The 24,291-nt window shown below is 53.2% G+C and overlaps 1 protein-coding gene across 1 annotated transcript; it reads left to right on the forward strand.

The window, feature by feature from the left end:
- On the forward strand, positions 1-23,853 carry RRP12 (ribosomal RNA processing 12 homolog). The gene is made up of 34 exons (XM_010971117.3): positions 1-241; positions 796-1,028; positions 2,792-2,875; positions 3,994-4,070; positions 4,541-4,646; positions 4,826-4,942; positions 5,169-5,307; positions 5,412-5,539; positions 6,611-6,709; positions 7,363-7,454; positions 8,105-8,216; positions 8,431-8,528; positions 9,761-9,875; positions 10,919-11,061; positions 11,241-11,362; positions 11,674-11,738; positions 11,828-11,990; positions 12,427-12,581; positions 12,842-12,909; positions 13,469-13,562; positions 13,840-13,998; positions 14,133-14,213; positions 14,421-14,526; positions 14,752-14,859; positions 15,237-15,394; positions 16,360-16,451; positions 16,607-16,768; positions 16,887-17,056; positions 17,267-17,395; positions 19,975-20,024; positions 21,173-21,245; positions 22,600-22,667; positions 22,946-23,028; positions 23,341-23,853. The coding sequence occupies exons 1-34, from the start codon at positions 103-105 to the stop codon at positions 23,441-23,443; spliced, it is 3,891 nt and encodes a 1,296-aa protein (XP_010969419.2). The 5' UTR covers positions 1-102; the 3' UTR covers positions 23,444-23,853.
- The last annotated feature ends 438 nt before the right edge of the window (positions 23,854-24,291 follow it).

The following is a 24,291-nucleotide window of genomic DNA, read 5'->3' on the forward strand; positions in this document are numbered from 1 at the left end:
AGAGGAAGAGGAAATCAAGGGGTTGCGGACCCACGTGGGTTCTGCGCGTGTTTCTAGGTCCCCAGAACTCCGTCCTTTAAACTAACTCCCGGCTTTTTCGTCATGGGGCGCTCGGGGAAGTTGCCGTCGGGGGTCTCGGCCAAATTGAAACGCTGGAAGAAAGGCCATAGCAGCGACAGCAATCCGGCCATCTGCCGCCACCGCCAGGCCGCCCGCAGCCGCTTCTTCAGCCGGCCCTCAGGTAGCAGAGTCGGGACTCAGGCGCAGCCGGAGGCGGGGTTCTGGGCGGGTCTGGGCCTCTCTGGGGGCTCCGGAGCCCACGCATCGACCTTTCGTCTCTTAAAATGTCTCACCTGGAGCCTACTGTAAAGGTCCATCCTCCCCATTTGACAGATGCAGAAACTGAATCCACTGGAGGGAAACGACTTGGCTAGGGTACCACGAGTATCAGAGTCGGTACTCAAGGCTGTGATGAACCTTGTTGGTTCTTTCCAAAGCGCCTTCACCTTCATCTCTTTCCCAAGCGCCTAGCTGCACCCCTCAGCCGACTCCCGCCGGCGCTTTTGCCGTCGGGACTGGGAAGCAGAAACTTATTTACTTGGAGGGTTCCCTTACCGGGTTTTCTAAGTGCTAGGCGTACAGCATGCTGATGAGGCAGACCGCGTTCACAATTCAGCCTCTCGGATTGGGGGCCTGGACTCCGCCTATTTGTTTTCTGGGGGTGGTGCTTGTTCTCTTGACCAAAAGGAGTTTGGGGTAGACGTGGGGACCTTACCCTGTGCTCCCGGTTCTCAGGAAAGAGCGACCTGACGGTTGATGCAGTGAAGTTACACAATGAGCTGCAGTCAGGGTCCCTGCGCCTGGGCAAAAGCGAAGCCCCTGAGACGGCCATGGAATCAGAAGAGGTGGCGCCGGTTCTCACGGAGAAGTCCGCGGGCACTTTCCTGAGTGGCCTCTCCGACTGCACTAACGTCACCTTCAGCAAAGTGCAGCGCTTCTGGGAGTCCAACTCGGCTGCCCATAAGGAGGTAAGGGTAGGCTCAGGACGGCCAAGTCTGGCGGTTAGGGGTGGACAGGCTGACCACTGGTGATGGCAGCTGGAATCTCTGGATGACCTACCCTTTGTGTCCTCTGCTTATTACCTGTCATGGGGCAGGTTCCACTTTCTGCGTTTTCTACCAGCATCTTCCAAGCTCAGCCTTCCCTCGGTATTTTCCTGACATTTTCCAAATGTCCAAAATAGAAAATTTCCCAATGTCCAAAAAATATTTTGCAAACATTTTTCTCTTCAACTGTACCTAACACAGGCCTTTTTATATAGAATATTTTCAGGAAACATTTGTTGAGTAAATTAATACTGAGTAACAGTGGTTAGAATATGTTTTATTTAATGAGAACTAAGTGTTATTTTTTTCTTTTAGTTTATATTTTAAAATTATACATATTTATATTTTTCATTGTTTAAATGAAAAGTGTCAAAGCTATAAATGATATCAAAGTGAGATGAGTAGAATAAAATATGAAAATTGTTACCCCAACTTAACTCCTTTGTGGCAGTTACTGTTCACAGGTCATTGTGAACTTTTCTAGACCAGTGCTGTCCAACAGAAATGTAATGTGAGCCACAAATGTAATTTTTAATTTTCTAGTAGCCGTGTTTTTAAAAAAAGTAAAAAAAGATGCAGGTGAAATTGATCTTAATTCTATATCTTATTTAACTTAGTATACCCAAAATATTACCTTTTCAACTTATCAATATTTTTTAAAGTGAGGTGTTATGCATTGTTTTTCTCATACTGAGTTTCCAAAATCTAGTCTGACATCTCCATTTGGATGCTAAATCTTCATTGGCAATACTTGATTTGTATTTAAGTTCATAAAACTTCCAGTTGCAAAAGTAGATTCATATACCCAAGTAGTTTGAAATCTCTGTTTTTTGATAGTGTGAGAAAGCATTTTTAAAATTTTTATTTATTTCTTTTTATTGAAGTATAGTTGATTTACAATGTTGTGTTAGTTGCAGGTGTACAGCAAAGTGATTCATATACATATATATGTGTATATATATATTCTCTTTCAGATTCTTTTTCATTATAGGTTATTACAAGGTATTGAGTATAGTTCCCTGTGCTATACAGTAGGACCTTGTTGGTTATCTATTTTAGGTATGGTAATGTGTATATGTTAAAAGTATTTATTTTTAAATTTAATTAATTAAACTTTAAAAATTAAAAATACAGTTCCTCAGTCATACTAGCCACATCTCAAGGGCTCAGTAGCCTCTTGTCAAATTACTGTTCTAGACTTTTTGTATATTTTTTTAACCCACATTTTGTTTAGGTTTACTGAAACAGGGTTGTATTTTATACATACTGTTCTACAACTTTTTTCCCCACTGAACAGTATTTCTGATTTAATCTATGTAGTTATTCATCATTCTTTTCGATGGTTACATGGTATTTGAATCTGTCAGTGTTACATAAGAGTCCATCATCAGTCCCCTGTTGACAGCTGCGTGATTGTTCCAGTTGGTTGCTGCAGAGAACACACTTGTGCATGAATGTTTGCGTGATTTAGAGGTAGAGCCCTAGAGGCAGGTTTGGGGCAGACGTGTGAGTCTTCCTGTTTGCTGGGCCCTGTGCTGTGTACCCTTGGCCCTGGATGCTGCTCATTTTGTCCATCTCTGGCCTTTGTCAGGAGATGAATTTGTGAAGGAGCAAGAAAAAGAAGCTACCCTTGGGTAGGGTTTGGTGGAAAATAGATGTCATAGGACCTTCTCTCTCGTGTGCAGATCTGTGCTGTCCTGGCTGCTGTCACCGAGGTGATTCGCTCCCAGGGCGGGAAGGAAACAGAGACCGAGTACTTTGCTGCCCTGGTGAGTGGTTGTGATTTTGGGGGTGGGTGTTCTGAGTAGCAGGTCATCTAGGCTGTAGGGAGAAGGCAGGGCCCCTGGTATGCGGGGAGAGAGAAGGACAACCTAGAACAGGGGAGAGCACTTTAGTCCTTCCTAAGTGGCTTAGTAAGGCTGGTGGGATGTGCTACGTTGTTTTTGTAAAACAAAATCCACTCCTCTGTTTTGTATTTTCCTCTAACTGATGAAATTGAGTTAGGCCAAGGGAGTTCTCTAGTGAAGTTGTTTTCAAAGTGTAATCTTGTTGGGGGGGGGGCGGTCCCCAAGGTCCCTTGGGGGTTGACTAGGTCAAAATTATTTCCATAATAAGGCTGGAACATCATTTACCTTTTTCAGTCCCACTCTGTCATGAGTGTACCATTGAGTTTTCCAGAAGTTACGTGATGTCTGATGACATTTTGAGAGCTCATGGAATATGCTTGCCTATTCTTGTGTTTTAAAAAATTCTGTTTTAATTTTTAATATTTAATTTTAAATATCAGTAGTTATAACTTACATAAACAAAACCTCTTTGGGGACTCCTCAGTAATTTTTAAGGGTGTAAAAGTCTAAGAACCACTGCTGTAGAACAGGGGCTGGCCAACTATGGCCCATGGGCATAATCTGACCGTGGCCTGTTTTTTCTACAGCCTGAGTGCTAAGGATGGTTTTTACATTTTTACAAGATAGTTAAAACACACAAAGAAGAATATGCAATAGAGACCACGTGTGGCCTGCAAAGCCTAAAATATTTCTTATCTGGCCCTTTACAGAAAAAGCTTTCTAACCTCTGCTCTAGAATAGTGAAGTAAATTAGATAGCAGCGTATAGATTTCACCCTGTGTCAGGCAGTGTTCTAAGTGTCTGACATATATTGATTCAGTTAAACCTCCCAACAACTCATTATCCCTATTTTACAAATGAGAAGACTGAGTCACAGAAAAGTTAAGTTGCTCACCCAGGGTCACAGTGGCAACACAGGGATTTGAGGCTCTGATGCCAGAGTTCTTGGCATAACCATCCTACTGGGCACACGGTGCCCCCAGTGCTCCATTTGCCCCATGTGACACGTTTCTCACTCACACCCCATGGTCTGGTCTCAGATGACAACAATGGAAGCAGTGGAGTCCTCGGAGTCCCTGGCCGCTGTTGCTTACCTGCTGAACCTTGTCCTGAAGCGGTGAGTCCTGGCTTTTTGTGGAGGGAGGAAGAGGATCAGGGAATCATTAGAAAGAACACAAAGATCAGGTGGCATTATCAGCTCAGGCTCCAGGCTGGCTTGGGATGCTGTAGGACAGGGTGTGAGGGCTGGTGCCTGGGAAGGGGGCAGCCCTGGTGCCCTGAGTGGGGCAGGGGGTTTGGGGTGGAATGTTGTACCAGGATCTGGGGACCTGCAGCCGGGGAAGGTGGGGAGAGGATTGGGGGGGTTTACTAAGGGCCCATCTGGTGGGTAGTGGAGAAGGTGAGGGAGGCGGGGGGCTCCGGTGCCATGGAAACACACTGTACCGGGGTCAGGAAGGGTAGGCTCACTGAGTGCCAGCCAGCGCTGCCTCCCTCTGTCCGCACCTCCTCCAGACCAGGGCTGGGGCTGTGCCAGCTCCTCTTGGAGGCCCCTCTGGGCTTCTGACTTTCTCTGTTCTCTTCACACAGCGTGCCCAGCCCCGTGCTCATTAAGAAGTTCTCCGATACCTCCAAAGCCTTCATGGATATCATGTCAGCCCAGGCCAGCAGTGGCTCCACCTCTGCCCTCCGATGGGTCAGTGTTTGGGTCTCAGTGTCCCCTGTGTTGTTTCCCGCGCCCGCCTGATTTGGCTAAAGCTTGGACACTCCCTGGGAGGGGTGTAGGCACTCTGTGAACCCTCAGAAATCCCCGTGGGATTTTCTAGAGAACCCAGCTGAAGTGGATGGAGCTGAGAGACTGCCTCTCCTCCGCAGGTCCTCTCCTGCCTGGCCACCCTTCTGCGGAAGCAGGACCTGGAGGCCTGGAGCTACCCTGTGACCCTGCAGGTGTTCCACGGGCTGCTGAGCTTCACCGTGCACGCCAAGCCCAAGGTGAGAACCTGGGAGGGGGCAGCCACTCCAGTAAGTGGGCTGGGGCTGGCCTGCTGAGTGCTGGGCTCTTGCCCCGAGGTTTTCTTCCTGCCTGAGGCCCTATCTGCTAGCTTCTCCTTGGCCTGCTAGGAGGTGTACAATCAATGATTGTTGCTGGTGGCTGTGAGAGCCACCCACCCTGCTGGTCAGATGCTGAGGCAGCCCTGTCCCCACCTCTTGCCCTCAGATCCGGAAGGCTGCCCAGCATGGAGTGTGCTCAGTCCTCAAGGGCAGTGAGTTCATGTTTGGTGAGAAGGCCCCAGCCCATCACCCTGCTGCCGTTTCCACCGCCAAGTTCTGCATCCAGGAGATCGAGAAGTCTGGAGGTGGGGTGGCATGGTTGAGAGTTGGCCAGGGCAGAGGTCAGCGGGGGAGGGCAGGGCCTGTTGCAAAGGGTGGGCTGGAGTCCCAGCTCCCCTTTGTCTGCCAGGCTCCAAGGAGGCCACCACCACTCTGCACATGCTGACCCTGCTGAAGGACCTGCTTCCCTGCTTCCCGGAAGGCCTGGTGAAGAGCTGCAGTGAGACTCTCCTCAGAGTCATGACCTTGAGCCATGTGGTGAGCTCAGGCCTGAGAGCCAGCACGTGGGGCACGCCAAGGAGGAGGGAAGCATAGCTTCAGACCCTGGGCCCACCGTGGTGGTACTCAGGGAGTTCACTGTTCAGGCCAAAGACAGGGCTTGGGGCCCCGTGGCCCCGACCCTGCTCTTAGCTGCACCAAGGGACACTGTCCCATCCCCAGTGTTGGGCAGACTGACCATCTTCAGTTGGCACGTGAGGTCAAAGTGAGGATGGATCCGTGGCAGGTCTGGTAAAGCCCTGGTCCTCTCCCTGCCTCAAGCTCTTTCACAGCCATGGTCACAGTTATTTCTCTCTCTCTCTCTCATTTTTTTTTTCACTTACTAACATCAGTATGATGACTTTAAAGGTACATAAAAATGATCCCCTGCATTTCTGCTATCCTAGCCCAATTCTGTTAATCTTTCTTGGTTTGGTTTTTTGGGGTTTTTTTGGGGGGTGTAGTTAGGTATTTATTTATTTATTTGTTTAACAAGTATGGAGGAATTGAACCCAGGACCTATATACCACTGAGCTATATACCCTCCCCATAATCTTTTTATGTTTTCTTATAGTGTTTGTTCATATATGTATTTTAAAGCATTTATTATATAAATAACGTAATCATTGTTAAAAAGAAAAAAAAAACATTCTGAAGTATATAAAGTAAAAAATGGAAGTTTCTTTTTTCCTCCAAGTTTCATTTCCTTGGATAAACAGTGCAGACAACTTGCTGTGTATCCTTTCAGACGTTTCCTTTTTAGATAAACAAACATACACATGAAAATACAGTTATAATTATAGTATGCAAACCATTTGTAGCCTGCTTTTTTTAGCCCATTATGTTAAAAACATTTTGTCCACTGTCACTGTTTAAATCATTTGAAATTTTTTCAGTGACTGCCAAGACTTCCTAAAGCAACAGTCCTCTGAATGTCCAGGTGTAGGGCACATGTTTGAGGGCTGGGGGCCCAGGTCTGCCCCCAAACCCCTCGGCTGGAGTGGGAGGTTGAGAAGCTCAGGGCTACTATGGACATCGTGGTTCCCCACTAAGCCTCTGTGTCCTCTCCAGCTGGTGACAGCCTGTGCCATGCAGGCCTTTTACAGCCTCTTCCATGCCAAGCCCAGCCCGAGTACTCTGCCGGCAGAGCTCAATGCCCAGATCATCACGGTGAGGCCTGGTGGCAGGGTTGGGGGCATGGCTGTGTAGGGGACAACCCTGTAACTTGCCTGCAGAGGGAGGTTGGATGGATTGGGTTGGGCTGCCCCAGTGCAGGAGGCAGGTAGACAGGCAGCCAGGACACTGGCCACCAAAGCTATATCAGTGTCCACTGGAGCTGGGGGGCCCTGACCCTTGACTTCATGGTGGTTAATAAACCATTTAGCATGGTCTCATGGTATTAACAGGTACCTTGGACAAGGGATCTCAATGTTAGGGATCTCTAGGTAGATTTGGGGAAGAGGACAAAAAAACCCCAAAATTGTTTACAAAATGTATGCATGTGCTCATGTGCATGTTTCCGGAGAAGCATTCTGGCTTTTGTCAGGTGCACAAAGGGTTGTGTGACCCAAGTTATTCCTGACTGCTCCTACAGACTTTTCTCCCATAGAAGCAGAAGTGGAAGGGCTTCATAGAGCAGGGAATGGCAGGAGCTGGGAAAGGAAGGCCAAGGGGCCTAAGAGTTCTGGGGTCCCGTGCACAGGCTCTGGGACAGGACAGTCACTGGGACGTGCTGTTGCTTAGGGACGGGACGAGGTCCTGCCCTTGAACTGCTGCTAAACACACTTGCTCAGTCACCTGCTTATTCCCTGTCCCTCCTCTAGGCCTTATATGACTACGTTCCCAGCGAGAATGACTTACAACCCATGCTGGCCTGGCTGAAGGTCATGGAAAAAGCCCACATCAACCTGGTCAGGTAGGGATGGAGTGGAGGGCGGTCCCAGGGCCTCCAGCCCAGCTCCCTGCCCTGCAGTGCAGATGGGAGGGACATGAGCCAGTTCAGCCTCCTGGGGGTGGCGGCGTCTCCACGTGTGTGTGCAGACCAGCTCTTGTGTTCATGAGGAGCAGGGCCGGGGAGCACAGACCGTGCCAGAGCCAATGCTTTTCCTGCCGGAGTGTTTGCCATCCAGCTGTGAGCAGCAAGGCAGGCTGAGAGCACCTGCCCTGGGGTGGGGCCCAGCTGCCATCCTGATTCTTGTCACCCCTCCCTCCCGCGGCTGTGCCCCTGTGCAGGTGGTTTCCTTCTCAGGATATCACCCACTTTCTGCAGCCCCACCCCACCCCACCCCCCACCTGGGTTAATGGACCTCCTGAGGGATTCTCAGTCCTGCAAACCCAGTTTCTGTTTTGTGTCTCTGTCCTAACACTCACTCTTACAGTAGCCACTAGGTAATTCCTTTTTCCAAATAAGGCTGAAAAGAAAATGGTGTATCAGTTGATTTCATTTTGCCTAAAGCTGAGGTCTCCAAGGCCCCAGTGGCTCCACATGCTGTGTGGGTCAGACCTGGGCCACCTGGGTCCCTGAAGCCCTGGGCCAGGTTCCACAGAAGCCTTTTGTCTTGGCAGGCTGCGCCGGGACCTGGGACTGGGCCACCTGCCTCGCTTTTTTGGAACTGCGACGACCTGCCTCCTCTCCCCCCACTTGCAGGCGGTGACAGCGGCCACCCAGTGCCTCCAGGTACCGTGGCCCCCCAACCCCAGTTTTAAGAAGGGAGGCAAGAGAGCACAAGAGGGTCTCCCGCTGCCCTGTCTCTCTTGCCCCAGGCCACCAGCTGCATCCTGGGAGGAGGCTCTCGGTATGGGGATGGGCTTCAGGAAGCAGTCACCTGGGAAGGCTGGGTGGCACTGGGGGGGCTGCCTTGTGCCTAGACAGCTATGGCCTCTTTGTGCAGGAGATCCTGAAAGAGTGTGTCGCTCCCCACATGGCTGACATTGGCTCTGTGACCTCCTCAGCCTCAGGCCCAGCCCAGTACATCTCCAAGATGTTCAGGTGAGAACGTAGCCTCTATGTTAGGAGGGAATAAGGTGTACCTGTAGAAAGTTCTTCATGGTGTCAGGTTCCCATCCTGTCACTCATTGTGGGCCTTGCATATGGCGCCGGAGCAGCTGCCGTCGATTTGAGCACTGGCCACATTCCAGGTGCCGTAGTGTCATGCTCGGGAGTGTGGACCTGGGGGCCTGTCATCTGGGGCAAGTTTCTCTATCTCCCAATACCTTAGGGTCCTCATCAGTCTAATGGAGGTGAGGACTGAATGAAGTTATATACATAAAGTTCTCAGAATAGTACCTGGCATGTAATTAAGCCCCCCCAAAATAGAAATTACTGGTAGTCCTTATGGTTCTAGGAAATGGGTACTGACCCCATTTTACAGATGGGAAGGCTGAGGTCACTCAACTAGTAAGTGGCAGCCTGACTGCAGAGACCACCGTCATGTGTATTAAGAGGAGCCATTCACAGACACAGCCACCAGCCGCCCTCGCCCTTCCAGCCACCAGTGAGGAGCCTCTGAGCACCAAGGAGCTAGGATCCTTAGTGCCTCCTCTGGGTCTCTGCTCAGCTCCAGGGGGTTGGTGCTATGGGTACTGTTCCTGGTGAGAACATAAGCCTGTTTCCTGTGGATACCCCTGGAGTGGAGTTTCTGGAAAGCTGAGGAATAGAGCTGCCCACTCCCAGCTTACCTGTTTCCCACATTCCCCACACTGCCCTGTTGGCCATTCTTGCCCGAAGCCTCTGGGGCCGGACTTTGAGAGACAGACTGACCACAGTGTGCACAGGCTGAAAGTGGGTAGTGGCCAACGCCTCTCTCCTACCGCATGCAGCTTCCTTCCCTCTGTCCCTTCTGTCCAGGCCACAGGTTCCTATTCTGTCTTCCCACATCTGATCACACTAAGAAAGTGTGGGACAGTGACAGCATGGGCTTTGGAGGCCCACTTTGGCCACTAGCAGAGTGACCCTGGCAGGTTATTTAATGTCTCTGGGTCTTAGTTTCCTCATCTGAAGATGGAACAAATAGCCTGCCTCACAGCTTTTCCTTTAAGTGTGAGGATTACATAAATTAAACTCTTAGCACAGGGGCACTTCATACGCATTAGTTCTCCCCCTTGGCCTTTCCTGGGGCTCCACCCTTACTGTGGTCTGTCATTCATGGTGCCAACCCTTGACTTCCTGGTTGGGGCCCAGGTTACCGTGACCATGGCCCTGACTGCCCGCTCCCTTGGCAGGGCGGTGGAGGAGGGCCTGACGTACAAATTCCACGCGGCCTGGAGCTCTGTGTTGCAGCTACTGTGTGTCTTCTTCGAGGCATGTGGGAGGCAGGCCCACCCTGTGATGAGGAAGGTGAGTCAGGAAGCGGCTGGGCCAGGGCAGGAGGTGGCACTGGGGCTGTTAGACCGTGGGCTCCTGGAGGGGTGCGTGTCTCTGTTACCTCTGCACTCCCTCCCCTCCCACCCCCCCCGGTGCCCACAGCACATGCCCAGTACTGTGTCCCCAGGAAGGTGACTGGGCCAATGTGGGAGGAACAAGAAGAGGGACAGAAGCACCCCCTACCCTCATCCCCACCCCCAGTGCCTCCTCACTGGTCTGGGCTGGAATTGATGGTTTTGAATCTCTTAGGGAATCAGTGTGATTCTCCCTCACCCCTATTTCATTTTTCTTTAAATTTTCTGTAACAAATGAGCATATAGTTTTCTAAGCAGCCTGAAGTCCTAGGGAGGATCCTACAGCCCAGAGTAAACCTTTGAAGGATCAGGGATCCCGCAGAGGTCCTCCCCAGCTCCAGGGGGACAGCAGGGGGGTGCCTGAGGACAGGTGGAGCAGCTCCCGGCCTTGTGGGATCTTCCTCACTGTCTCCCCTGCTGCTGGTTAGAGGAAGGGAGCCACCCCTGGGAGGTCATGGGCTTCCTGGAGAGGCCTGGCCTGGGCCCTAGTAGATTTGGTTGGCAAACTTGGCTCCTACGAGAGGTCCCTGAGGAGTGAGGCAGTGGGGTCCTGGGTGGCTGTGGTGAGCCAAAGCTGGCAGCTCTGTCTCGAGGGGCAGCTGCTCCGCAGTGCCTGCTAATTTGCCAGTTGTTGCATGTGGGTGTGCCTTTCTCAGACCTTCCATTTTTAAAGGTAAACTGGAAATCTACATTAGTATGTTAAAAAAAGTCCCTATTTTTACATGTTACTGACAAATACAGAATTTTTTTTTTCAATCCTGAAGCATTGAGAGGTTCAGACACATCTGACAGTTAAATTTGGTTATTGCTTTGTAACCTATGACTGGTGTAACCTGGCCCACACTCATGACCTCATCCTCTTGGAGACTTGGCCCAGGCTCAGCCGATGGTGCCTGCTCCACAAGCCCATCTTAATGTTGGTCCCTGGTCTCTTTGCTCCAGTGCCTCCAGTCCCTGTGTGACCTGCGCCTCTCCCCCCACTTCCCACACACGGCGGCTCTGGACCACGCGGTGGGGGCAGCGGTGGCCAGCATGGGCCCTGAGGTGGTCTTAGAGGCTGTGCCTTTGGAAATCGATGGTTCTGAGTAAGTGTGACCCTGCCGGTGGGGTGTTCTCGGGTGACATCTCCATGTGCTGTCTGGGGTCAGTGGGAGAGGCCAGAGCAGGGCCTGCTGCTCCTCAGCTCAGCGGGGGCCACGCTGTGGGGTGTGCTGCCCTCAGAATGTCACCTCTTCCTCATCGGGCCTCCCCTGCCTCCTCCCAGAGAGACTCTGGATTTCCCTCGGAGCTGGCTGCTGCCCGTCATCCGAGACCACGTCCAGGAAACGAGACTGGGTTTCTTCACTGCCTACTTCCTGCCGCTGGCTACCACCCTGAAGAGCAAAGGTACGGGCCCTCCGCAGTCCTGGAGCCTCGGCTGGAAGGGTCAGGAAGGGCTGTTCATCTGGCTTCCCGACTTTTGGACATTCAGCAGCCTCCCTGGGCCAAGCAAGTGCTTGAGTGCCGTCCTCAGTGGGGTCTGAGGCACAGTCAGGCACCCCGATTGGTGTTCATTTAATAACAAGTGTCATGTTTAATCTATGGAGGGGGTAATCACCCACATTCCTGTCCCATCTTTGGGCTTTTGGTTGGGTAAAAATGAGGCCTGTTAGCCAGGAGGGGGCCCAGGGTCACGCTGTGTGTTTGTGTCACTCCAGCAATGGACCTGGCCCAGGCGGGCAGCACTGTGGAGTCCAAGATCTACGACATGCTCCAGTGGCAGGTCAGGGGTCAGTTGTGGGGACGTGGGTAGGACAGGCGGGGCACAGCTTGCTGGGCGTCACCCTCGTCTACCATCCCCTCCCTTCCCAGATCTGGACTCTCCTGCCTGGGTTCTGCACGAGGCCCACGGATGTGGCCACCTCCTTTAAAGGGCTGGCACGGACATTGGGCACGGCCATCAGCGAGCGCCCAGACCTGCGGGTCACTGTGTGCCAGGCCCTGCGCACTCTCATCACCAAGGGCTGTGAGGCGGGTACGTGTGGGCTCTGGGGTCAGGGGTGGTGGAGGATGGCGGCAATGGTACGGGTCCCCTAACCCCCATCTCCGGGCCAGCTTTTTGCCTGAGCCACCACTCCTCCCTTGCAAGGACCTGAGTGTCTGCTTGGGGACCCAAGGATGCTGAACACCGCCCCTTTTCTCTTTTAATTCTCAATGTGCCAACAGCTGCTGGAAGTTGTCCAGTCAGTATTGAAGGCTTTATGTGGGTCTGGCACTTGGCTGGCCCCATAGACAGTGGTGGCATCTGGTTCTCTGTGCTCTGGCCTCAGCCTCTTCTGTCCCAGAGAAGCCCCAAACCCATAGTCCTGTCACTGGTCCCCCTAAAGGATGCCTCTGGGCTGCATCCCCAGCAGCCTCTGAGGCAGGGTCATCCCCTGCTACTTTTGTGTAAACTTTGGTCCTCTTACCAGAGGCTGACCGTGCCGAAGTGAGCCGCTTTGCGAAGAACTTTCTGCCAATCCTGTTCAACCTGTATGGGCAGCCTGTTGCAGCTGGGGACACCCCAGCCCCTCGCCGGGCTGTGCTGGAAACCATCAAAACTTACCTCACCATTACTGAGCTTCAGGTGAGCTGGGGGAGGAACCCTCTCGGGTGGGCAGGAGTTGGGTTGGGGTGTTGGAAAGGCTGAGACGTACCCACAAGGGCTTGTTTGGCTCTCTGCCACCTGAAGAATGGGACCAGAGACCAGCGGGGCGCTGGCTGGGCTCGAGGCCTCTGAAAGCGGGGAGAGGAATGGGCAGAGAAGAGGTACAGTCCTGTGGCTGCTGCTGCGGGCTATTTCTCTCTGCAACAAACTCCCTCCTTCTCATCCCTTTGGGCTGCCAGTTGGTGAATGGTTTCCTGGAAAAAGCCAGTGAGAAGGTGCTGGACCCTGCTAGCTCTGACTTCACCAGGTAAAGTGCCCCTACTTGAGCCAGGGCAGCCCAGGGAGCTGACGGGTGTGTTTAGCAGAAGCCCTGTGTTTCTCTCTGAAATGATTCAGGAAAGTCTTGAGATACTGAATGTCCCAGCAATACCATGAGGCCTGACCGGCTCCTTCCTCCCGGAGAGGCTTCATAGTCTGCTAGGGAAGGGTGGGAACCCTGGAGACACATTGCCTGGGCTCAGATCCCAGCTCTGCCACTTACAAGCTGTGACCCTGGACAAGTTACTTATCTACTCTGTACTCTGTGCCCTCATCTTAAAATGCGCATGATAAGAGTACCTGCGATGGGGTTGCCGTGAGGATGGAAGGGGCTGACGTGTAAAGCACCAGGAACGGTGCTGGTACCTTGTGAGTGTTGAGTTAGGTACAAGCTATGGTTACTGTTCGTGGGCTCCTTTGAGGCCCCTTGTCCTCCTGACCCTGACTTCTCTCCCTTCCCCCGTGCCCAGTAGACAGGAGAACACTCTTAGTCCATGCCCTTTCCCTGCCCCCGCTCAGCCCTTCCTTGGTCTCCTGCCCCTGAGCAGATTGTCTGTCCTGGATCTGGTCGTGGCCCTGGCTCCCCACGCTGACGAAGCCGCCATCAGCAAGCTCTATGCTACCATCCGGCCCTACCTAGAGGTGAGCTCCGGTGGGGCGGAAGGGATTGGAGGGCTAGGTAGGCATCACCCCCGCAGTGTCCCCTGCCTGACACAGGGTTAGCCTCTCCTGTCTATATTCCCCCTGCCCTCCCATCCAATGTTATGAGCTCCAGAGGGCGGGGCCAGCTTCTCTGAGTCTCCTCCAGGGCTGGTCACAGCTTATGTAGCTGCCCTCTGGATGTTACTGGACTGGGAAGGGGGGTGGACATGTAGGGGCCCCCCTCTCTCACCACCCCTTCCACCATGCACCCTCCCAGAGCAAGGCCCATGGGGTACAGAAGAAGGCCTACCGCGTGCTGGAGGAGGTGTGCGCCAGCCCCCAGGGCCCTGGGGCCCGCTTCGTGCAGAGCCACCTGGATGACCTGAAGAAGACCCTGCTGGACTCTCTGCGGAGCACCTCCTCGCCTGCCAAGAGGGTGCGGACTCCTGGGATTCCCCTCTGCCTGAGGGGGGATGGGCAACACCAGGAGAGGCCAGCCTGGAGATGCTTTGGGGTTTTCAGAGGCAGAGGTGGCACTGAGGATCCTGACTGTTGTCCCCTCTTCTGCAGCCCCGTCTGAAGTGTCTCATCCACATTGTGAAGAAGCTCTCCGCTGAGCACGAGGACTTCATCAGTGCCCTGGTCCCAGAGGTGAGGCCTCCAAGAGGCGGGCGTATATGTGATTTGGGGTTCCTTGGAATTTGGCTGTCAGGGCCAGGGGAGGGCAGTATGGAGGAGGGGATGGGCTCAATTCGCTTCCTGGGAGCGTGGTACTCTTACCTGCCCCCTTCTGCCTCAGGATGTCAACCTCGGGGTGGCCGGCTCAGGGAGCCCACGTTCATGGGGCTCTCTGGGCAGGTGATCCTGTGTACCAAGGAGGTGTCGGTGGGCGCTCGGAAGAACGCTTTCACTCTTCTGGTGGAGATGGGCCACGCTTTCCTTCGGTTTGGCCCAAACCAGGAAGGTGAGGCTTGGGTGACATGGGGCTGGGTGGACGCTCTGCTCCCACCCCAGGGGGAGGTACCCTTCAAACCGCTGGTCAAAAAGAAAATGTAGGGGGAGCTGTCTGGCTCTGGTCGTGGACAGGCTGCTCCTCTCTGGCCGGAATTGCCCTCCCTGGTGGGCCGAGGATGCAGCCTGCATAGTGGGCTCTGCCCGGGTTGACTTGGCCTGCTCCTTGCCCTCCCAGAGGCCCTGCAGCGCTACCTCATCCTGATCTACCCTGGCCTCGTGGGCGCTGTGACCATGGTCAGCTGCAGCATCCTGGCCCTGACTCATCTCCTTTTCGAGTTTAAAGGTAAATGCTGTTTCCTTGAAGCCTTCAGGGCTTCTCCCACAGTGCCCCACTTCCCCCTGCCAGCTTGGTTGGAGGAGGTTAGGTCTCCTGCCCAGATTTTAGTCCTTATTCTGCTTCTTCCCAGCCATGTGAGACCTTGAACAAACTTAGGAACCTCTTGGGACCTAACTGTCATCTCTGAAACGGGGAGACAAACAGCACCTGCTCACAGGGTGGCTGAAGGACTAGCCTCTAATCACTCACAGAGAGTGACTAGACCCGTGACAGGCACATGGAAGTCCCTCAAATGTCAGCTCCCACTCTTGTGACCGGGCAGGGGTCTCGGTCTGGGTTGGGGGTTCCAGGTGTCTCTGACGGGGGCCCTCTGGCCACCGCAGGTCTCATGGGGACCAGCACGGTGGAGCAGCTGCTGGAGAACGTGTGTCTGCTCCTGGCCTCCCGCACCCGCGACGTGGTCAAATCGGCGCTGGGCTTCATCAAGGTGGCCGTGGTTGTCATGGACGTGGTCCACCTGGCCAAGCATGTGCAGCTGGTGGTGAGTCCCCCTTTCCTCTCAGCAGGTGGCGGCATGGCCCCAGAGCTGCCGGCAGAGACCCAGTGAGCCTTGATGCCAGCCAGCTTCAAACATTTTTTAGCTACATGCTATCTTGTGCAACAGAGGGTCATGCAGGAGCCCTGGAGGGGACTGGTGAGGGAAGACCCACCTGGAAGCGAAGGGACACAGTACCCATGCTGCCTTGTCACCCACCATGGTCCCTCCACAGCAGCAAGGGCTCTGCAGAGGCTAGTGAGCAGGGCCACACTGCATTTTACAGATGGGGAAACTGAGCCCAGAGATTTCCCCAGGTCACAGTGCTGGTGAGAGCAGTCCTGGGAACAGAACTGTGATACTAGGCTCTCATTTGGCAGCGCCCCAAATCCCCCCTCTGGCATTTTGCTTTCCGGGTTTGAGAAGGCTTCCCTGAAATGGCCCTGCTGGGCTGCAGAAGGGCCTGAAAGCCCCTAGTGTTGGGTCCCCGGCTCCCTCGTGCTGGGCATGAGGCATACAACGAGCTGGGGCTGTCCTCCGAGCCTCCGTCAGCTGCACCGCTGCCTCATTTCCCACTTCCAGCTGGGTTGAGTCGCATCAGGCCTCCAGGTCCCTCTCATCCTCATCTTTGCATCTGACCTTGGGTCAAGGTGAGAAGGGACAGATGAGAGTCAGTTTAGCCTGCCACCTCGCTGGGGCCAGCGACGAGGAGGACAGCCTGAGAGGTGACCTGTCCTGGAGTGACTGGGGTTTATACAAGCCTTCAAAGGACTGAGGTGGCCTTGCACCGCAGCCCCACTGAGGGACACTGGAGGTATCCGCCAGCCACGTGTTTCTCAGACCAAGCCATGGGAAGGCTGAGGACAGTGCAGCCATAGAGTAATGCAGGGTGAACCAAGGGAAACCTGCAGTGTTGGGGGCAGGCAGGGTGGGCGCGCATCCCCCTGAAGCCCCGGTGCTCTGCCCTGCAGATGGGAGCCATTGGGAAGCTTTCGGACGACATGCGGCGGCACTTCCGCATGAAGCTTCGGAACCTGTTCACCAAGTTCATCCGCAAGTTCGGGTCTGTGCACTGAGTGGGAGGGAGCAGGGGAGGAGTTGAGGGTTTTTAGGCCCATCAGGGCTGCTGTAGAGACGGGGCCGGGCCGGGGGTCTGGAAGGGCTCTGGCTGACACCCAGCTCTGGGTGACACTCACCAGCCTGTCTCTGCCCTCTCAGGTTTGAGCTGGTGAAGAAGCTGCTGCCCGAGGAGTACCACAGAGTCCTGGTGAACATCCGGAAAGTGGAGGCCCGGGCCAAGAAACACCGGGCCCTGAGCCAGGCCGCCGTGGAGGAGGAGGAGGAGGAGGTGGAGGAGCCCGCCCAGGGCAAAGGGGACAGGTGAGACCCGGGTGGGGTCCTGGGGACCTGGTCTCTCCCAACCCGAAGCCTGCCCAGGCTGTGCCAAGCTGCCCTGCCTCTCCTGGGGCACCCTGACCTGGGCCTTCTCTGTCCTTAGCATTGAGGAGATTTTGGCCGACTCAGAGGATGAGGACGAGGAGGAGGAGAGGAGTCAGAGCAAGGAACAGCGGAGGCTGGCCCGCCAGAGGAGCCGGGCGTGGCTGAAGGAGGGTGGCGGGGATGAGCCCCTCAACTTCCTGGACCCCAAGGTGGCCCAGCGAGTCCTGGGTAAGCAAGAAGCAGCTGACCTGTGGGCGCAGAGGACAAGCTTACCTTGGGCCAGGTTTGGGGGTGGGAGTGTGGAGGCCACTGGGCACCTTATCTTTCACGCATGCACACTGTTGTGCACCCATCCGGGGCACAGACCTGGGCTTGCTGGTTAAGATGAGGGGGTTAGGCCTGGCCTTCCACCTCCTCACTGCCCAACTGCCCCACCAGCCACACAGCCTGGGCCTGGCCGGGGCAAAAAGAAGGACCATGGCTTCAAAGTGAGCGCCGATGGCCGCCTGATCATCCGGGAGGAGGAGGATGACAACGCCAAGATGGAGGAAGAGGAAGGCACTAAAGGTGGGGCCACCTGCCCATTCCAGGGGTGCAGCTGCTTCTGGCTGCCCTTGTTTGCTCATTCATTCTTCACTCATTGGTTCATTTACTCATTCACTCAGTGATCGGTTTTTGGGGAAACATAGGTGAAAACAGATGTATTTAAGGTAACTTTCTCAAGCTTTTTGAGTTTCTCAAACTTTTTTGACCACATTAAGAAATGTTTCTATGTTGTAACCCAGCCATTTATACAGAACTTCTGTAACTCAAACAAACCTTTCAAAAGGCAGTACTTCTTACCATGTGTGATACACTCTGTTGATCTCTATTCTGTTCTTTTCTGTTCTGTTTATTTCCTTGTCCTCCTCCTTTTATAATTAAAAAAGCTTTTTTTGTTCAAAGTGTAGACATGGCTGAGGCCTGGAAGCTCATTTAGAGGTAGAAAGACCCTCCCAATTCCTGATTGACAGTCTCCTGCTGTCCAGGGGCCATTCAGATGTAACATCTCCGGGTCCTATTGCATCTTTCCTGCTCCCTGTCTGCACATATCTCTGTATATATATCATGTTAGATCACAAAAGCCTAGGTCCTCTAAAATTTATCCTCTTTTGTTTTAGTTCTCACTGCCACACTCACGACAGCCTCTTAAACCAGTGCTGTCACCGCTGCCCCCACACCTGACTTACCAGCTTTGTGACTGTGGACAATTATTTAACCTCTCTGTGCCTCAGCTTCCTCATTGGGGTATATGGTATAATACTAATACCTACGTCAGAGGGTGGTTGTGAAGACTGAAGTGGTAACCTGAACAGCACACATCCGTGCTGGCTGTAGATAATAATGACACTGTTTCCAGATCTGGCCTTGTCACTGCCCCCTCTCACTCTTCTTGCTCCGTTTTCTTGTGCGTGTATTTGTGACATTGAAAATGCCCCTCCCTCTCTTTCTGCCTTCCCAAACCCTCCCCACTCTAAGATGCAGCCCAAGTCCTTCTTTGTGGCCTTTTCATGGCCCCTTGGCCTCAGCCTGTTCCCTTGGAACTCCCAGCAAGCCCAGGGACTGCACAGGCTTCTCACTTAGTCATACGCTTCTTGTGACATCTGGTTGTTGACTGACTTCACTTCAGTTTGTCCTTCCTCCAACTGATCAGTTTAAACTTTCTTCTTTTTTTAAAAAATATACTGATAGCTTTTTAAAAATCATGGTAAAATACACATAAAATTTACTGTCTTAACACTGGTAAACTGTGTACTTAAAAATGGTTAAGTATATTCGTATTGTTGCACAACCATCACCACCATCCATCTTCAGAACTCTTTTCATCTTGTGAAACTGAAACCCTGTACCCATTAAACAAGTCGAGTCGAACTATCTCATGTAAATAGAATTATTCAGCAATTGTTCTTTTGTGACTGGCTTATTTCACTTAGCGTGATGTCCTCAGCTTCATCCATGTTGTAGTTTGTGTCAGAGTTTCCTTCCTTTTTAAGGCTGGCCTTATTCTCTTGTATATCTGGACCACATTTTGTTTGTCCATCATCCATCAGTGGACATTTGGGTTGCTTCCAGTTTTTGATTATTGTGAATTATGCTGCTATGAACATAAACGTACAAATATCTCTTCAAGATCCTGCTTTCAATTCTTTTGGGTATATACCCAGAAGTGGAGTTGCTGGAACGTATGGTAGTTCTGTGTTTAATTTTTTGAGGAACTGCCATACTGTTTTCCTCAGCAACTGCACCATTTTACATTCCCACCAGCAGGACACAAGGGTTTCAGTTTCTCCACATCTTTACCAACACTTGTTGTTTTCTGTTTTATTGATAGTAGCCATCCTAATGTGTGTGAAGTGGTGTCGCATGGTAGTTTTGATTTGCATTTCCCTAATAATTAGTGATGCTTAGCATCTTCTCATGTTTGTTGTCCATTTACCTTTTTGGAGAAATGTCTACTCAAGTCCTTTGCCCATTTGTGAATTGGGTTGTTTGCTTTTTGTTGAGTTGTAGTTCTTTATATATTCTAGATATTAATCGTTTGTCAGATGCGTGATTTGCAAATACTTTCTCTCATCCTGTAGGCTGTGTCTTCAAACTGTTGGTGCATCCTTTGACACACAGAAGTTTAAAATTTTTAATGTGGTGCAGTTTACCTGTCTTTACTTTTGATGCCTGTGCTTTTTGCTGGTTCATACTTCTTTATATCCTCACACAGTGCCCAGCACGTATGGTGGGGTGGGGGTGGGGTTCTCAAGTTAGGGAATAGTGCAGTCCTTTCAGCAAAGTGGAGTGTGTGGGGGGCTGCAGGAGTGCCTAACTCCCCGAGAAACCTGGGGACTTTCTTAGAGTCTCTAAAAAAGCTGTATTTACCTTAGAAGTTAAGTCACCGCTTCCTTGAGCGTCTATCGTCCAAGGGGCCCAGGATGGAAAGGAGGAAGGGGCAGGGTTCAGGGGTCTGGTCTTCCACAGGACAGATTTTCTGGGGCTGGAGTTGGCAGCTCTCACAGCCTGATGAGCCAGGAGGAGGCAGGATGAAGTTTGCGTGGGCTTTGGGAAGAAGAGGGGCTCCCTGGGTGCTCACAGGCCTCTCTTCCTTTTGGCTTCAGGAGAGGATGAAGACATGGCTGACCTGATGGAGGACGTGGGCGGCAGGAGTGTGAGTAATTCCTGTTGCTGGAGGGCCAGGGCAGAACTGGTGCCAGGTGCCAGCTGAACCAAGAACAAGCTGAGCCATCAGTTCCGTGATGCAGCCCGAGTCATGTTTCCAGCTATTTTCTGTTTCTCCAAGAGGAGCCCCCTCTACTGGGCCTCAGCCAACGGAACTGGTGTCCTCATTTCCCAGACACACCTGTGTGTGCTTCAGCCTTGTTCTCTTTACCTGGCACACCTGCCCCTCTGCCTGGCCCCTAGGCCAGTGAACCCAGAGTGGGACCTGAAGCCCCCAGCCTTGGGTCCCTCAGGAGCTTGAGCCCCCAGAATCTGTAGTTTGAAGAGGCTCCCTGCACCATGTGGGACCGACCAGTGCATGACAGCTGGCCCTGGGAGCTCAGGTCTCCCAGCACAATGGCCCTCTGCTTTGCTTGGTTGTCAGTTTCTGGGCCCAAATCTCCTGGCGGGCTGGGCTCCTGCAGGCCCACCTCTCCTCCTCGGGGCACCCAGCATGGGGCCCGGCGGGTAGTAAGTGCTGAACTGCTTCCTACTGATTGTAATTGGATGAGGTGACCTGTCCCTTTGCCCCAGGCTCACAACCCCTGAGACAGTACCATCATTGAGGGACTGCGATGACTGACTTAAGCAGGGATCTCCCCCATGCCAGAGAGCCCCTAGAGCACAGGAAGTGGGTCCTGTCCCGTGTCCCCAGGACCTGGCACTAAGTCAGAGATCAGTGAGTTTGACTACTAGGGGAGGATGCATTGGAGTTCATGTGAGGCAAAGAACCAGTAAAGCTGTTCTCTCCAAAGAGGCCGAGGACCTCATTTCCCCTGTTAGGAAAGCTGGGCTAGGGTCAAGGTACCCAGATGGGCAGCTGTAACCCTGTGTGGGCAGTTCAGTGTGGAGAGGCCGAACGGCAGAGCTGCTGAGATGAGCTCTGCAGTGAGGACTGGGCTGGAGCCGTGCGTCTGCACTGTCTAGCTGTGTGACCTTGCCTGGTTACTTGCCTTCTCTCAGCCCTAGTGTCAGTTGGGGAATGAGTCCTTGGCAGAGGATCTTTACTAATGCAGGTTGTGACTGCTTTTCCTGTTATCATTAGCGAGGATGATGATCACGTCCCCTTGTTCATGAACTTTGCTTACCTCTTTATAGAAAAAGCACCAGAAACTCAAGCATCAGAAAGAGGCTGATGACGAGGAGCTGGAGATGCCCCCTCAGTACCAAGGTGAGGTGTCCACACTTCTTCCTCGGAGCACAGTGCCCTGTCGCCTGCAGTAGGCAGGGTGTGTTGCAGGCAGGGCCATGAGGTTTCGCAGCCTGGTTGCACCCAGTTGGCACCAGCAAAGATCGTCTGATGTATCATTTAAGACTGGGCTGGGTGCCGAGAGGGCCTGGCGGTGAGGGAAGAGCCCAGGGGTTAGGAGATCTGTGCATGGAACCCCCAACCCTTCTGGGGAGCCCCTGAGCCCCATCTCTCCTCCACCCACTCAGGCTTCCGTGAGGGTGGCAGTTGGGAGGGTTAGTATTGGGCCTGCCCAGGGAGTTCCCCCATATGTTTGTTTCTGGGCTGCCAGACTGTTTCTCTCCCCAAAGTAGCTGCAAGAGGTACCCAGGTCGCTGCCCAAAGCCGAGGACTCTGTTGCCTCACTTCTGCCTCTCTGCCCCAGGCCCTTGCAGCAGAGCCCTGGCTGTGCAGCTGGAGGTCCAGGGGCTCCTGTGGGAAGTCCCCAACCCAGTAGCGGGTGTGCCCGCAGAGCCCCACAGCATCCTGCCCCAGCTGAAGAGCCTCATGGCTCTTTCTCCTTCTGTGGCCCCACAGGCCAGGGCCCTGCGGAAGGAGTGGTAGCCAACCACGCAGCAGGAGGCCTCAGGCTCAGGACCACTTGCCTAGCTGCTCTTAGCTGTGTGACCTTGGCCTGGTCACGCTGTCTAAGCTTCTAGTTTCTCACCTGTAAAGGGGGTTCACCTGGGTCATCTCAGAGAGTCCTCCTTAGTCAGCACTGTAGGATTCCATGGATGACTGTGTGGAAGTCCAAGCTGTAGGTGACACTGACCTTGGAAGCACTTTGCTCTCTCTGAGCCACAGTTTTCACATCTGTAGGATGGGATTAAGAGCTGCCTTTCTATCTCAGTGTTGGTGTGAAACCTGGATGAGATCAAGCTTTAGTGCCTCATTTTACAGATGAGGTTAAGAGACTCCAGTAAGTTAAGAGACTTGCCTGAGGTTAGAGCTGGGAGTTGAACCCCAATCTGTGTGACCTCAAAGCCGATGTTCTTTTCTCCTGGGACAAACAGAGCAGGTTTAGCTTTGGAGAGTATGGGGTATTTTGTTAGTGGAGAATCTGTATGTTCCCAGAGGTCACTGGTAGGTCTCTGAGGATTCAGGTCAGTGTGAGAAGCCCAGTGGTCTAATTGTCAAGTCACTGGAAGTCCCTTCTCCAGGAAGATCTTTGTCTTTGGTTGGTAGAGGACAGAGCCAGTCAGTCCTGGCCATGACGCGTCTTCCTGGCAGCTCTCCTCCTTCGAGGGGAAGGTGCCCTGGCTTTGCCTGACTCGCGGCCTCTGTGTTCCCCTTCCAGCGGGAGGCTCTGGCATCCATCGCCCTGTGGCCAAGAAGGCTACCCCTGGGGCGGAATACAAGGCCAAGGTAAGAGCTGCGGGTGGGGGAAGGAATCTCCTAACAGAGTCTCTGGGGAAGTGAGGGTGTGCCCACCACCGCCCTGGAGAGGCACTGCCGTTGTGGAGCCAGTCTGAGGCCACACTGAGGTCCTGTTAACATGTGAAGTCCAGGCCTTTGTTGGAAGGCCGTCCTGGGCTGCAGGAGCTCTTTGGCGCCACCTAAGGAGGATACTGGCTCATCAAGTCAGGGGCAGAGGTGGGAAGGGAACCCCACACTCCTAGCTGACTGTTTCTCTGGTTGAGCAGAAAGCAAAGGGTGACGTGAAGAAGAAAGGTCGGCTTGACCCCTATGCCTACATCCCCCTCAATAGAACCAAGCTCAACCGCAGGTACGGTGTGTGCGGGATCAGGGTTGGGGGGTGGGGTAGGGGCTGTGCTCATGACAGCCCCCTCCGCTCTATTGCTCGTCTCTTCCAGTTTTTTATTTGTACTTTTTCACGTGCCTCTTGAGTATTATTGACTTGAACTACTCTTTTGAACATCAGGGGCACGGTCTGCCCTGATGACATGCTGCCCACCACCTGGCAATGCCCCTTTTCCCCTCTCCTGCTGGTGCTTGGGGGAGCCATCTTTAGACATTATGGGATAGGGGGCCACCTGTTCCCAGCGAGATGTGACCTTTCTGATCCTTGTTTCTGCAGGAAGAAGGTGAAGCTGCAGGGACAGTTCAAAGGCCTGGTGAGAGCGGCCCAGCGGGGCTCCCAGGTGGGACACAAACTCCGCAGAAAGGATCGTCGGCCCTGAACCCCAGGGCCCCCCGGCCACTCTGTGGCCCAGCCTGAGGCCCCTTATCAGCTTCCAAGCTGCCTTGACACCAGCTCCAGATGCTCCAATCTCTGATAGAGCCTGGACTCAGAATGACTTGTTGGAACCAGACTTGGTTCCCAGAGGTGCCCTGGATTTTGGAAGCTCCAAATGGGAGTCACCCTTTAGAGACGTCCCCGGGGCCTGGAGATAGGAATGTGACCTTGGTGCCTCTGAGTAGGCCAGTGAGGCGGCTGTGCTCTCTGCCCAGAGTGTTCGTGGGCAGCAGAATGGACTGTCTTCGTTTCTTCCAGCTGCTTGTAGCCACGTGGCACTCTCGGCCTGGCTTTGGTCTGGTATGTGAGATTTGCTGTGACCAGATGTAAAATAAACATGCACCATGTGTGTCATCCCTAGAAACACTGTGTTTTATCACATTATCCCCACGGGTACAGGAGCAGTGTCTGGTCATTGGCAACAGTGGCTTGACCCCTTCCTCTCCAGTCTCGGCATCCAGTCTGTGGCATAGCATGACAGCCCTAAGTCAGGCTTCAGATCTTGCCTGAGGACACCCACCTATGTCAGGACGTCTTCCTGACTCCACTTCACAGCCCCAGTTAGAAGGTGATGTTTGGAGGATGAGGAAGGACAGCGAATGCTCTGGGGCTGGTCTCTGGAACTGTGGTTGAGCACCAGGGACCCCGACTAGAAAGGGGAGGCAGCCAGAGGAGCGCTCTTAGAGCTGCAGCACTGGCTGCCCCAGGTTGCTCCTGGGCACAAGTTTCTCCCAGCATCTTTGTTCACTGATGCAACAGAGTGTTCGCTGAACCCCTCTGTGTGCCAAGCCT

Source organism: Camelus bactrianus, chromosome 11 (genome assembly GCF_048773025.1).
Source record: "Camelus bactrianus isolate YW-2024 breed Bactrian camel chromosome 11, ASM4877302v1, whole genome shotgun sequence".
NCBI lineage: Eukaryota > Metazoa > Chordata > Mammalia > Artiodactyla > Camelidae > Camelus > Camelus bactrianus.